Below are 15,732 nucleotides of genomic sequence, written 5' to 3'. Positions count from 1 at the left end.
ACTGCAACTTTGAGCCTATCGATGCAGTAGATCTACTATACTGTGCTGTAACAGTCCCTGCTGCATATAGCAGTGAATTAGGATTATCACAGTAATGGATGAAGCCTTTACTTTAACTTTTATTTGATAGGACACCTCCATTCTCTTAGCTTTTATTACCATTCACTGCTCCTCTTGTCACATTCTTCACTGTACAGTCATTGTGACCGAAGGGCAATTAGATGTGTAAATTAGGGATGGGACGATCTGCTTATCGCACGATACGATTCGATACATAATATGTGGTTCACGATTCAGTACGACCACAAAATGATAAAAGTGATGTGAAGTGAAGCTGATCTGCTAACTATGTGTTGCATTTGGGGGTGGAGGTGTGTGTGTGTGTGTATGTGTGTGTGTGTGGGAGGGGTGGTGATGCAAATGTGTGACTGTTGAAGGTCACCATCCAACAGCTGACCTGTCACCATTGATCACCTCAGACTGTGTGTATGTACAATGTGTGTGTGTGTGTGTGTGTGTGTGCATCCTGACATGAATAGCCATGCAGGATCTATGAAGTATTGGCTTGCAAGCTGTGCCGTGACGCTGGTGTTTCTATGTTGGCAGTTCGCAGAGGGCAGCCGGTTCTCCTGCACCGGAAGCATGCTGATGTCAAAGGAAACATTGACATTTGATATATGAGTTGTTTATACCAGACACTTGTAGTCACATTGTAGGAGAAAGTTTCTGCTTTTATCCTTGAGTTTCCCACAAGCTTACAGCCTGCTGTTTGCCTCAGTATCAGCGAAGAAAGTAAACAATGTTAACACGTCATTCTAGTTAAGCTGAAAGACAACAAGTTTTGCTCATAATGTGACAGACGTCTGGTTTAAAATAATACAATTCAAAAGTCAAGGTACAGTCTTAGGCCCCGTGTCCACCAAAGACCTGTGAAAAAAGTGCTGGCGCTGTTCTGTCATTAATTCCAGTGGAGAAGTAACGCTTTCAGCGCCTACGACCCAAAACAGGCACCTTACCTCTTTTTAGCACTGAGCGCCGTGAGCGCTGGACCTGTTCTCGAGTTGAAACAATTTACACTTTTCTGAAGCACACCGCTCGTCAATGTCACATCAGAGTTCTACCAACCAATGAGGATGAAGCAGGGGCGGGACCAAGAGCCGGCATCCTGCAGTATTAGCATAGCAGCAACACCTGGAGATGTGTTCTCAGCTCCCCGCTCCAGCGCTCACCTGATGCAGCCAAAGCGCTCAGCACCAGCGCTTCAAGTGCTCAACAGGTCGGTTGGTGGACACGCCCCCTTACTCCTGGTGGCTTAGAGACAGCCTCGTCCACCAACACTAGCTGAGCATTCACACTGCGAGCAAGTCACCGGAAGTCCATTAATTTCCTACAGAGCTGAGCGGCCAGGGAGTCTCAGCTGATGTGTGGACGCTCAACAGGCTTGTCAGCTGAGAAAAGTTGGGGTTTTCGCAGTCACTGGCTATCAACGAATCAGATTTGAATTAAAATTTCCTTAGTTCAGCCTGGCAAGGGCAAAAAAGGGGCGAGAAGTTGATTCCAGCCAGTCAAAGCTTCCCAGTTCTACAACTTTTATTTGAAAGACGACGAGGAATAAACGTCTCTAAAAACAATTCTTGGAGAACTGCTGCATCCACATTTTATTGATTTGTTTTTATGTCTATTTTTCGATTATGAAAGTCAATACCAAAGCAGTGAAAAATGTGCCTGTGCCATGTGTAGATCTGTAAATCTGTCAGAATAGACCAACCAAGTCGCTCACAGTGTGAATGCAACAAAGAGACCAGAGACCAGGTCAGGACCACGGCAGTTTGTACTGCACAGCGACTGTCTGGAGCAAGAATCTTCATAAAACCACCACAAAAGTTGTAAATCTCCAAGCTCTTGAGAAGCGGTGCCAGCCAAATGCCCCGGCCAGTTTGGATTTTTTGCCTCACACCAAAGCTTTTCAGAAGGTGGTGAGTGTAGAATTAACTCAGAGGCTTATTACAGAAGCTTAAGTGAGGCTTTGAATGCAGCGCTCACGGGTCACCCCAAAGGCACAGACGGAGACGAGGTTTGGGAGATTTCTAGAGAAAGGAGTGGAGGACCAGAGGCCACGTCTCCCTGCTGCCGGCCGCTCAGTCTGCAGCGTTAGAGAAGAAGACACGCTGCTGGAGGCAATCGATCTGAATACAGCAGAGAGGGACGGAGCGATGGAGAGATGGAGCGATGGAGCGATGGAGCGATGGAGGAGAGAGAAATCAATGGAGCCGAGTTGCTGATTCAGTTGTGGCATCCACTGGTCAACTGTGTGTGTTTGTGTGTGTATTTGCTTCACATGCTGTAGTGTGTTTAAAGTGGTAAAATGCAAGGTTCTTGTTTGTTTTTTTCATTTAGTCTCCATCTTTGTTGCTCAGCGCTCACTGCTGTGGTGTTTCTGCACTGCACTTCCCAGAGATCACCTGTCAATCAAACAGTGTGGGCGGAGCTTGGATGTTCTGTTGGTGAAGTTTGAGTTTCTGTAGGTGGCGCTCTTTTCTTTGTCTGTTCAGCCATGGTGGCTATCGCTGCTCATGCTAACTACCCAGTTCTTCTTCTGTTTATTCCAAACAAACCGGAAACGTAAAACGCATCACTTCCTGTGCGGCAGAGGATTTTTCCCAGGAAAGAGCGACCAGACACCGGCTGTTTAGAAAAAGCTTTCATGAACTGGATTTTGGGTGAATCACTGTTGTGTTGTATCAATGGGCGATAGAGAGTAGCAAAACAGATGTTTATTTTTATGAAAACATTACAGATTATTACTTTAAGGCCTATTTTTAGGGTTAATAATGATTTTAATAACTGGGAAGGAAAATAAACAACATTAAGTGCCGTTAAAGATTTTTGGTGGTTGGATCAAAAATTGATGTCTGTTTGGAAAGCAGCTCTCACATTTGGGTGTCAAAGGAGTAATTGTAAAAAAAAAAAAAAAAACCTGCACAGAAGGTTATGGGACCACTAAAGTGTGTTAGCTGTGATATGTCATGCTTACAGCTCTCTCTGGGCCCATATGGCTCCAAAATACACTTAAACACCTTTTCTTCCTCAAAGGTGTAGCATATGGAGGCGATTATATCAAAATAATTTTTTTTGTGCTTATCTTTGCTTCAATGGTAGAATATGTGTCAGGGTATTTGTCTAGGTGTCATCATTTCAAGAGTTTAATTTAAAGTGGGAGTCACTTTAATTTGGCCTGCGACCAAATCTTATCTCAGTCACATTGTCTGGATCCCACTGGACTCAAATGGATGTGGCCATACAACACATGCATAACTTTTTTAAACTTGTTTATGACCAGTGTGCCTGTCTGTTTATCTATCTATTTATCTGTCTGTTTATGTGCTGTACACAGCCAGGCCTCAGTCATATCTAAACTCTCTGAAAACATATATTATTCATCAGCGAAAATCTTGTCATCATAGTTGCAAATGTGATGTGGTTGATTATCTCTTCGTGAGACTCCCTGCTTAAATAAAAGCATACTATGAATACTGAATACTATGAATCGATAGTCACATACTGCTTAGCCTCTGTGGGGGAGAAACACCTCCCTCATAAATAAAGCTCTTGTTTCCTTGTCTTACAGCCATAAGACAAGATTTTCAGCATATAGCAAGCGCTATGATTGAACAACGGCTAAAAGCTGTTCGGCAGTTTGCTAATATGTACAAACAGTGTGCGACTAGGGATGCACTAGAATAAATGAATATTTGAAGAACTGTCTGAGTCTCGTGGTTGACTTTTAAATCTGTCTGTTTGAATTGGAAAGAAACCAAACCAACTGAACTAATGCTAATGCTGTCAATGCAGCAGTGAGAATTTTCTGGTTCCCAACTCCAGCTAGCGGTTATACTAACAACTAATATTATTGTGGTGACACACCAAAGTACGTTTGACCAGCTAATTGTGATTAGATAAACAAGAAAATTCATCTATTTTAGCGAAAGTGAAAACTGTGTCAAAATAACTACGGTTCTGAAGTGATTAGAATTGGTAAGCATGGTGTTAATGCACTAAATCCTCATGTACTTTACAAGCGATCGCTTTTGGCTTGGATGGAATATTCGAATGTTCATGTAGAGGAGCCAAAGAATAGCTGATTCTCCAAAAATAGACTTTTACACATCCCTATTTACGACTAAGCTCCAGGCGCCTTTGACTCTGCTTCTTAATTTGCTTTTGTTTCCCGCCTCAGCCTCCTTCTGTCTCTGAACTTTCTCATTGTGTTTCTGCTCTGCGGGGTTTCTCAGGGGACGGAGCCACGGGAGGGCATGATCTTCATCCTCCCCTTCCCCTCTGTTCCTTCAGCATACTTTTACTTCTCATACACACACACACACACACACACACACACATACCTATACACAGCAACATCAATATAAAATATTCCTTCCCAACTCCAGTCCTTGCAGGCCTTTCTTAGCCCTGTGTTGGTGTAAGTAGCTGCAGCGGCCTACAAGCTGAACTGACAACAAGATCAATGACACATGGTGAATGTCGCCCAAGATGCCATTTCGGCTCTAACTGGAGACATAAAAGAGCCCCCAGGCTGCCATATTGGCTCAAAGCCCCTGCTGCTTATGGCTCTGCTTGTTTCTTTTGGAGAACCCATGGGAAAATCACCTTTCAAATACTGAGACACTCATCTCCTGTGAAATATATATGCAGCGCCAGGTAATGAAGAGGTGCATATGCGCAGTGGCATTTCCACCGCTATCTGTGGACCTTCAGTACAAAGTAAAATATACTCCCTGGTGTCAGAGCTTTGATAGAGATGGATGGAGCCATTGTGGCTGTAATAAGATAAAGCTATTGCATGTTGACATTTGCTTTACTGTGTGAGAGTCATGTAGCGCTGGATCTCAGCAATAAACAATGAAAGAGAGATGTGGGAGTTGCAGAATGCAGTTGATTGTATCTTTATCAGTCTGCGTTTCGGTCTGCAAACCGATCTCTAGACAAACAGGATGCAGCAGGAGATCAGACAGAGTGACAGGCAGTTAAACCACCTATATACAGTGTATATAAAATGAATCACTAAGCAGGGAGTCATTCTGCTTCCTTTGGAAATAACAAACCAATGAAGAAACAATTCCTCATCACTAAACATTTATATTTGATAATGGTTCCTTCTGACCTCAGTAGAGCTACGAAACAGTGGATTCTCAGGAGACATTAGTATTTCAGCAGCTTCTTCTGACCTCAGTGAAGACAGAGACATGTACAGTAGTGCTCTCTCAGTAGACATATATCCAATGAAAGTATAAATTCACCAACACTAACTCTGAATAATATAATGTCTCTGTTTACATGCGCACTATAATGCGACTATTCCCAATACTGCGAGTAAGGCAATATTCTGATTCAGCTGTTTACATGACTCCACTATTTGACAACTCCCCAAAATAATCTTGTTTACATGAATGAAGAACTCGATTATCCAGAGAGAAATGTGGGAATGGGAGGGTTTTTTAGTTGAAAAAACTTGTTTCTTGCCACATTTTGCCAAAATGATTACAGCCATGGTTGTGCAGTACTTCATCAAGTTGTTCATCACAGCCTTCAGTGTTTTCCAGTGGACCCAAAGTTGTTCAGTTGTTCTGACAAATCCACCCTCCTTAAGTTTTTCTGGCACTCGTCTGAAAATGTCACCATTATGGAGCTGACGCCCATCTGAAATGTCTCGCAGCACATGTAAGATAGACTCTGTGACTCCTTCTGCCGCCATCTTGGTCCAGCCCAGTGCAAACTACACTTCCCTTCCACCTCCACATAACACGATGAGCTGGGAACTGGGCGCAACCACAGACTGTGAAAAACAGATGGAGTAGTGAGCGTGATGTCACCCGCTGGCTTCTGAAGGGCCGTTTTTGAAGCCTGGAGATTGTGTTTACGGTCGCCGCCATGTTGACATTTTTTTGGAGCCGGAGCAGCCAAAGCGAGGCGGAGGGTGGAGTTTGGGCCGTCTGCAGAGCCGCAGCTCCGCCTGCTATTGGCCCGTAAACGGTGACCTGTCAATCACTGGACAGGTCGGCACACAAAATGACACAATTATTTTGAAAATCGGACACACATTAGAATAAATGAAATTAGCTACTGAGACCATAACCTCTTGTGGAAAAATGTATTGACTTTATATTTTTATCAGAAGCTGGGTTGTGGTCCCACTGACTTGCATGGAGTTGGGCGGTTTGGAGTGTTTTTGGAGCCGGACTCTAGCGGACGTTAGAGGAACTGCTGCTGCCGACTGGTTTTGACCACAGTTTAACCCTCATCCTACCAACATATTTAACATACAAGGACTACCGACTGGAGTCCCTGGGGACCCCAAGAATAAACTACTGTAAGAAACAACCATCATAGCAAAATGTTAACTTATTTCTTCTCAAAACATTAATGTCATCTGAAAAAAACAAAAAACAGATTATTACTATTTTAGGAAAGTTACAGTTAATTAAATTATGTATTGTATTTCTGACTTTGAACATCATCTTACCTTAGGAAGAGCAGTATTTAGGGTCGTCGACAGAGCACATGAGGAAATCTGTGTCTGCTGCATCTGTGTCTGTCTCCTTCAAAATGACTGACAGAGTGCCCCCCCCCCACCCCCCGCCCCCCCGATAGTGTGTGATACTTTAAATTAGGACCCATGGCAAACATGAACTCAATAAATAGTTCCATCTATTAAAACTGCATAGACGGAATTGGGTGCTTTTGACTGGGATCCCCCAGGACCCCAATACATTGGTATTTTTAAAAAGCACTAATTAAAACAGAAACAGAAAACAATGATATGAAGTCATTAGGAACAAATTGATTGACAAAGTCATGAAAAATTGGAATGATAGAATAAAGCACCTGTGAGATATGACGAAAAGTATACCTCTGGGGTCTGCGGGTACCCCAGTCGGTAGGATGAGGGTTAAGGAATGTGACTAAGGTGTAAACATGTCCTAACTGGTGTTAATGCAAATAAAATGGGAGAACTCCACGTTACCTTACTCAAGTTTACCTCGACTAAGAGCATAATCTCATTAGTATAATCAGAGTGTGGTGTTTACATGGGTCCTGTCTTACGTGCACTGTTGCCTTAATCGCATTATAATTACTTTATTGATGTGCATGTAAACATGGCCAATGAATAATTATACACTGGACTTCTATACCAGTTACTTAAACCTTAAAGTGTTAAGTTTCCAGTACATGGATCCAACATGTATGATGCTTATGGCGACGGACTGAGCCGCTGCAGGCCAGTTCCAGTCTTGACGTCTTGTTGTACTTGTGTGTTTTCAGAGATGCAGCCTTTCAGATTTGTTTTCCCTACATGTTGTAACCCAAAGGGACATTTGAGGACAAACTTGTGAAGTTTTGCTATTTATAAATGTCCTGATCAAGAATAGCTTGGCTGTGTGTGGATAAGCAAAGAAACACTGACTTCTGTGGTGCATTGTGCAGAACTCCCGCATTAACGGAAACCTGCTGGCGGAGAGGAAAGGTGTGTGTTGGTCCCATCTGAACGATGCGGGGTGTTTCATCGTCCCTCATGCGATTAAAATGGGAGGTCTGGGGGACTGTGGATCAGGCTGTGTCCGTCTGTATGTCAAACATGATTTCTCTCTGGTGAAATCTCAGTCACCGCTCGTCTGATTTTGATGAAACTTGGAAATGACACCTTCTCTTTGCACTGTTCCACACTTTAAAAAAAATAATATTGTTTGGCCAAATGGGGGCGCTAGAAAAATAAAAGTGCAAACTGGAACCAAAAATGGTTCTTCTGAGTGATGCCATAGAAGAACCATTTCTGGTTCCACAAAGAACCTTTTAAGAACCTTTTAATATCTAATATTAAAAAGTTCTTAATTCTTAGTTATTGGATGGTGGGTGACGGCATAAATGTGGAAAATAACCAAACCCCTCCATAATATATATAGAGCAATTGCAAATGAGGCTATACAAGGGCAGATAAACAAAAAGGTTTCTTCTATGGCATCACTCTGTGGCAAGGTAAAAAATGTAATTAAACTCAAATCTGATATCTGAGACGACACACAGGGATTATTGTTCTGGTGTTTAGAATTACACATAACACTGGTTGACCTGATGGGGGCGCTATAATTAAAGGTCATATATAAATAAATGTAAAACTTTGAAAGGCCTCGACTCCTGCACTGTAAGCCAAGTGACACGAGACTTGCTACTCACATCCAGCTCTCCTCACAGATTACACTGATCGGCCTAATGAGGCAGCTACACTTAAAGGTCAACATCTCAAACTTTGAAAGGCCATAACTTCCACACCACCGAAGTGATTTTGATGAAACTTGGAGGGATGATGCGTCTTGTAGCTGATTCGCGCCAAACGGTGCATCATTCATGTGGGACGACATGTTGTCTTGTTTATCTTGAATTTGAGTTTTCCTCCAGAACATCTTGGGTTTTTTTTCCCGTTGTTTATTGCTCATTGGGTCCTTGTTTGGGATGTTGTGCATGCTACCTGTGAAGCAGTGGGGTTTCTATATTTATAATCACCTGGCTCCACGCAGCCCATGCTGTGGTTTTGAGGGAGCTTTACCGTTCTGCATTCCTCCATTTGATTTGTGTCCCAGAGGAAGATAGGAAACGAGGCCTTGAATGTAATTTTATTAATTCAGATCCATGGTTTCTCTTTTGATCCCTCCCTTCTGCCGCCGCTTCTGTCAAATTGAGTTTCATGTGCACATCAGATATTTTTGAATGTCCCGTGTTCCCCAAGCGTGAACCAAACAAGCTTTGAAAAAATGACTTGATCTGAATTTATTTAACTTTTGTGTGTGTGTGTGTGTGTGTGTGTGTGTGTGTGATTTACAGGTCTTGTGAAGCTGGGCATCCACTGTGTCACGTGTCAGAAAGTTGCCATAAAGATCGTCAACAGAGAGAAACTCAGCGAGTCTGTTCTTATGAAGGTAAGGCAGTAATCTATGATCTCTGTGTGTGTGTGTGTGTGTGTGTGTGTGTGTGTTTGTGTGTGTGTGTGTGTGTGTGTGTGTGTGTGTGTGTGTGTGTATCCCTTGTGGTCGGAGATAAGTACTCTTGTTGTATCTTTGAGAAGAATCTTAGAACAATTGTACCTATAAATTGATGCTCTGGATGCTTCAACTGTTGAAAAGCATCTATCTTTGCTCTGAATTCTCTCTTAAAGTAAGACTGCCATTCTGATCCTCAACAATTGTCAATGTAAAGTTAAGTTTAAAAGGAAATTCTGCCCAAAAACACTTGCCATTGGTGACGTACCTTGCAAACCCATTTAGTTATTTGGTGTTTTTTTATTCTTCTTGGTGGATAACCGGCCAATCGTAGACGAGGTGACATCACCTCCAGATATTTCCAGCAGCTACAATGGAGTTTGATATGAGAAAATGTTTCATGATGTAAAGCGGTAAACGTCAGGTTTTGGTGTCAGTCCCTCAGAATCAAAGAGCGAGGGCTTCTTTCTAGAGCCGACATTTTGCACCAAGAGACGTTCAACAATCATACAGGGAGAAATCCATCGTAGAAGAGGAGAGAGACCAATTTCTCCACCCACAGGAGCAGGAGAGAGACCAGAATGCACTGCAGCAGAGAGACAGGTTGGGGTTTGAGCAAGCGGAGCAGCATTAGCTTTTTTTTTCTCTGGATCTATCACTATTGCTCTCTCCACCTACATGTTAAACCAGCAGCTGGATGCTCTCACCCCTTCTCTGAGGGTTGTTGAAAAGCATTCTGGGAAATGTAGGAAATCACTAACTGAGGTAGAAGTAGATGAAGCAGGTTGAGGGAAAGTGGGTTCACTAAAATCACAGATTGATGATATATAACAGACTATCCTAGAGTGGAATTTTCCTTCAGGTGTTTATGATTTTATACGAGTCTGACCCCGTGTTCACACTGCGAGCAACTTTGAGAAGGCAAATTGTGTATTTTTCACTGCTTTGGTGTTGTCATAATGTTAAATTGTTTAGAAGAGTGAACATAGCAAGCTTGCAAGCACTAATTGGGCAGCATTAATTTGAAAATAAACAAGAAATTTGTTTTGAGACGTTTATTTCTGTAGTTTTTGTAGAGAACTGTGAAGCATTGAACGGCTGGAATCAACTTCTCCATTCTGAATTTGCCAGGCAGAACTAGTGTTCATGAAACTAAATCACATCAGTAGGCAAATCTGATTGGCTGTCGGCAGCTGATGACGGTGAAAAGTTTCCAGGTCGCTCGGCTCTGGAGGTGAACGGACGTCTGGTGATTAATACATGATTGCTCCCATTGATGCTGACTTGTGCGTCAGCGGTGACATCACGTAGTACTCAGGAAGTGCAACCTGCTCACCAAGATCCTCTTTTCTCTTTTTTTCCCTGCATTAGAGGTAGTAGAGCAATTTGAAGATATAAACTCTTCCTTATTGCAAATTCAAACACAATCTCTAAACATGGCAGAGTGACAGCACTGTCAGCGGCTCATATCTTTCTCGCTCTCTGCAGCTCTGAATGCACAGATAGCACAACAGTACAGTGAGAAGAAGCCTTGCAAAAAACCTTTAAAGGCAGTTTCTCAAAAATATGTTTCACAGCAAAGCAAAACAGCCAACCCATAGCTGCCTCATTCTTTCTCCGATTTAAGTGATAGGTGCCTCATTTTGTAGATCTTATTTTGCTATTCCATAAAATGTGAAAAAGCTGTCCAGGGTGCTGATTTGACAGCCCCATCACAATTTTCTGCCTCACTATACACACACACACACACACACACACACACACACACACACACACACACGCAAACTTCATAAAGTGTAGAAACGTTTTTATGTGCATATAACTGTGTGGCTGTTAGCAGTGTTTTAGATTGAATTCCTATATTAAAGCTTCATCACAAACTGCTTTACAGAACATTAAAGAACAGAGATGACACACACATCTCTTTAAGATATGTGCCTAGAATGTGTGTGTGTGTGTGTGTGTGCGTGCATGCTGGCATGTATGTGTGTGTGTGTGTGTGTGTGTGTGTGTGTGTGTGGTAAGAGTTTCAGGTACATTGCGCCTGCTTGTGTGAATCAGCAGTGGCTAATTTTCTGATGAGAAAGCCTGTGCATCACACCTTTTCTTCTCTCTTCACCTCGGTCGATTACTTAGCAATTGCGTATCCGTGTGTGTGTGTGTGTGTGTGTGTGTGTGTGCTTTGGCGGAGTCAGGCGTCCAGGCCATTTGCTGCTGATTACTGGGCTGCAGTCTTTGCTTTCTGCTGATACATCCTTTCATCCTAATGAGAGTCTGAGTGAGTGAGGAGCGGCGGGAGGCGTCGGAGCCTCTCGACACTCTGACCGCCTCGCTCCTCCTCGCTCCTCGCTCCTCGCTCCTCCTCGCTCCTCCTCGCTCCTCGCTCCTCGCTCCTCGCTCCTCCTCGCTCCTCCTCGCTCCTCCTCGCTCCTCTCCCCTCGCTCCTCGCTCCTCTCTCCTCACTCTACCGGCCGCACTTCAGCCAGTCCGCTAATTGGTTGTTAACAGCGACGTCGATGTGGGTGTATCTCGGTGTTGAATTTGGTTGGTTGCTGCATTCACTTCTCATGAGTGTGGTCACGATAACTGATATTTCAATGCTAACTTACTAATACCGTTGCGAAAGATCGAATGCAATATTTGATTTTATAAACGTTCGATTCTTTCATCAACTGTGTTCTGCAAGCTGAAATTCCAGTTCGTGGCCTCCAGAGGGTGAAGGTGTGCAGACTGTAATAACTCAAAGAATAAGAAGAAGGACTGGAACAGACGTCAGTCTGGCTCCTGACTCTGGACCGCTGCAGTCGGAGACAAACAGCTGAAAACATTCAGCAGAGTGAAACAGTCCACCAGGTGGGCTGGGTATCAAGAACCGCTTCCAGTTTAGTCCCGGTTTCAAATTGTTTAATTCACCGGAATCGATAAGCGACCGCACTAAAGATTCCTCGATGATACTGTGATCTTGACCTCCAGTTACTTGCATTTTTTTCACTTCTTCTTGTATTTTGTTCTCTCAAGTAAGGCATTATGCCAAATGAGACTTAGCTGTTTAGGAAAGTAGTTCTGAGACATGAGAAATGTCTGTCTTGAGTATAAAACAAAGTTAACTCCGCTAAATCTGTATGTCGTCTTTTACCCCTGAAAATGTGAACAGTAGGAATTGCTAAGGGAATCGATAAAGAATCGGATCGATGAGAAGAAACGCAAATGGCACCGGAATCGGTAAAATCCAAACGACACCCAGCTCTGTCTTGAACTGGATCCCAGTTCACCTAAGCTGGCTAAGTCAAATATGGAAATATTTCGCTTACAGAGCCGAGAAGGACAGAGAGCCAAACAGAGAGTCTAAACTCCTGTGGAGAAGATTGCCTGGTGGCTCTTTGTTTTCCTGTGGTATTGTAGTAGTATCACATTTTTAGATATTATTATTTGTTTTTCTTTAATCAAAGTCAGATTTCTGGTATCATGACAACGCTGCTCACTGGCATAGTTTTAGCTCAGCATTTTCATTTGTGTAATATAATCACCCATCAGAACATTCGCCTTCTAATTAGACATGAGTAGTAGATGACGGCATCTCTTCTCTCTCTTCTCGCTCACATGTGAACTGCCTCCCTCCGTCTGCAGCCGTTGTTTAGTGCGACGCCAGCCGCTCTCTCCTCTCTCTGAGGGTTGCCCCAGCAGGCTCCTCTAATCTTTTCCCGCCTCTGTCTTATTTTAGAAGATGCCAGGGCCCTGTTGTCATGGCAACAGGCAGTGATTGGCTTTTTTTGGGGGGGGGCAGAGAGAAATTTCACGTCCTCGCCGCATGCAGTTATGGCCGCGCTGTTCTCACACAATGCAAATCTAAGCAAGGATGTGATTGGACTGGATGGGCGTGTTTAAAACATGCCGCTCACCCCTTGCTCTCCTGTGCTGCTCCTCCTTGGCATTTTGGAAAAGACCCCATTTTGTCTGAGGTTGTGTTGACATTTTCTGATGTGCTTCAGGTTTGCTTTTACTGTTTTTTTCTCTCTCATTTTTTTTTACCCCAAACTACAGCTCAGCTTTCAATGTGTTCTTCTCTCCTCCATTCAAAATACAACACACCCATTTCCACTGTTCCTTGTTACGCATTAGATCTGCATCATTTTCATATAAATAAATGTCCCTTTTGCTCCTCTCTATCTGATAGCTACAACACAACAGTGATTTAACCTATATCCAGTTCATAAAGCTTCTCCACTGTCTGTTCTAAACAGCCGGTGTCTGGTCGCTCTTTCCTGGGAAAAATCCTCTGCCGCACAGGAAGTGATGCGTTTTACGTTTCCGGTTTGTTTGGAATCAACAGAAGAAGAAGAACTGGGTAGTTAGCATGAGCAGCGATAGCCACCATGGCTGAACAGACAGAGAAAAGAGAAACTCAAACTGCATCAACAGAAAATCCAAGCTCCGCCCACACTGTTTGATTGACAGGTGATCTGTGGGAAGTGCAGAGCAGAAACACCACAGCAGTGAGGCTGAGGGACAAAGATGGAGTCTAAATAAAAAAAAAATTACCACTTTAAATTGCAGAATCTTTCTCGCTCCCTTTGCTCCTGTTTGCTCTCATGTTTCATCAGATGAACTTATTCCCATGCTGTTTCCATTACACATGCTCTGGTGCCGTGTGTGTGTTTGCTCACATGTGCGTGTGTGTGTGTGTGTGTTTATGCTAGCGTGCACAGTGGTATGCCTACATGTGATTGTCGGTCTACCTGTGCATACATTCTGTCTACATATTCCTATATCTGCGATCTGTGTGTGTGTGTGTGCGTGGGTGATTCCCAGTGAGCTGAGCGACTTGACATTTGCAGTGCTACTTTAGAGATCAGCACCTTACACGGCGGCGGCGTCACCCTGCCTGGCACACGGATGTCAAACCTGGCATTTACACTGCAGCCTCTCTCCTGCTAATGGAGAGTCTCATTAGAGGAACCACAGGCGGAGCATGGAGCCGCACCGGCAGGACCGGCTAGCAGACACCAACACAGCCAGGCACTCGTTATGTGGAGTGGAGGAACTAGAGTACATATAGGCTCACACACATGCTCACACACACATACATTAGGGGGCGTGTCCAACAGAGAGCGGTGAAAAAAGCACTGGAGGAGTTTTTTCTTTTTTTTTTTATTTCCTATGGAAAAGTTGCTCTTTCAGCACTTCCAGCCCACAGCAGGGACCTGACCTGGTTTTAGAGCCAAGCTGGACCTGTTCTCAAGTTGAAAAAAATCGACTTTGTCTGAAGCGCACCGCTCATCAGTGTCGCTTCAGAGCTCCACCAGCCAATAAGGACGAAGCAGGGGCGGGACCAGAGAGTAGTATCAGGAGCATCCTGCTGTCAACTGACAATAAATCCAATCCAGTAAATCCAAGATTCATCATTCAAACCTAAATTTAAATGACTTAAACCACGATTGTTGTAATTATTATACTAAAACAGAGACTGGCATTTTGATGATAAAACAAATTAGCAATAAAAAGAAAAAAAAGTCTCAGGCGACACATATGCTGTTAAATCTTAATTTAAAATTCATCTATTGTTTGATTTTCAATCTTATTTTATTGATAAATCATGATTTTGAATTTTGGTGGCTCAAAATTTTGAAGTTTTGAAAGATAGTTCAAAAATAAGAAAAGAATACAATAAATAATAAACACACACAATAGTTAGACACACATACACATACACAAAAATGCACATACACAGTCAGCGTGTCAGTGTGTGTGTGTGTGTGTGTGTGTGTGTGTGTGTATGTATGTGTGTGTGTGTGTGTGTGTGTGTGTGTCTGAGACCAGCCTGTGTTCAGGAGTCTAGTCCTGAGGGAACACTTGTGTGGGAAGCATGAAAGTAAAGGCATAGGATGGAGCAACGGTCTGTGAGTGTGTGTGTGTGTGTGTGTGTGTGTGTGTGTGTGTGTGTGTGTGTGAGAGTGATTAAATCTCCTCTTTTCCAGTTGAAGTACAGCAGCTCTACAGAGGTTGCAGCCCTCTCATGCCTGACCGGAGTCATTTCATCTCCTCAACGACTGGCTGGCTGTGTTAATGGTGTCAATACTTACTTAATTGTGTTGATTCTACCCAGTGCGTCTATCCCACGAAGTGTGTGTGTGTGTGTGTGTGTGTGTATGTGATGTGATGGAAGACCAGCCTGTCTGTTGGTCGGTCGGTCTGTGGGTTTGCGTCTGTAATACGTGCGTCTCTCTTTGCGTGTCTCGGCGGCTGAAACCCTCGACAGGACGCAGAGATGAAAGACGACAGATTGCGATCCGCCGCACAAGAGAGCATCTGCCCTCTTCTGACGAATCACGGCTGACCTTAATCTGCTCATCCTCGCCTCGCCCCGTCCCTCTGATTCGCTCTCCCTCTGTGTGACTGTTGTTAATGCATTCTGTCTGATGCAGTCACACCAAGGTGGCTGTGAAGGCTGCTGGCTCCGTCTCACTCTGCTGATCCCCTCCTTTCCTTTCCTTTCCTTTCCTTTCCTTTCCTTTCCTTTCTTTTCCTTAATTTCCTCTGCTTCCCTTCTCTCCTCTCCTCTCCTCTCCTCTCCTCTCCTTTCCTCTCCTATCCTCTCCTCTCTGTTACTCTCCTCTCTTTTCCTCTCCTCTCCTCACCTCTCCTCTCCTTTGCTTTCCTCTCCTCTCCTCTCCTCTCCTCTCTCCTC

At 43.7% G+C, this 15,732-nt stretch overlaps 1 protein-coding gene across 2 annotated transcripts in view; it reads left to right on the top strand.

Annotated features, from left to right (window-relative positions):
* Nucleotides 1–15,732, top strand: part of LOC139930083 (serine/threonine-protein kinase BRSK2-like) — a 137,248-nt gene that overhangs the window by 60,570 nt on the left and 60,946 nt on the right. For both annotated transcript variants that reach the window (XM_078283713.1, XM_078283709.1), the window contains exon 2: nt 8,893–8,987. In XM_078283713.1, coding sequence (XP_078139839.1) covers nt 8,893–8,987 — 95 coding nt within the window. The remainder of the gene's footprint in view (nt 1–8,892; nt 8,988–15,732) is intronic.

The sequence above is a fragment of the Centroberyx gerrardi genome, chromosome 1 (assembly GCF_048128805.1).
Source record: "Centroberyx gerrardi isolate f3 chromosome 1, fCenGer3.hap1.cur.20231027, whole genome shotgun sequence".
NCBI classification, from domain to species: Eukaryota; Metazoa; Chordata; class Actinopteri; order Beryciformes; family Berycidae; genus Centroberyx; species Centroberyx gerrardi.
This window is presented reverse-complemented; position numbering and strand designations above follow the sequence as displayed.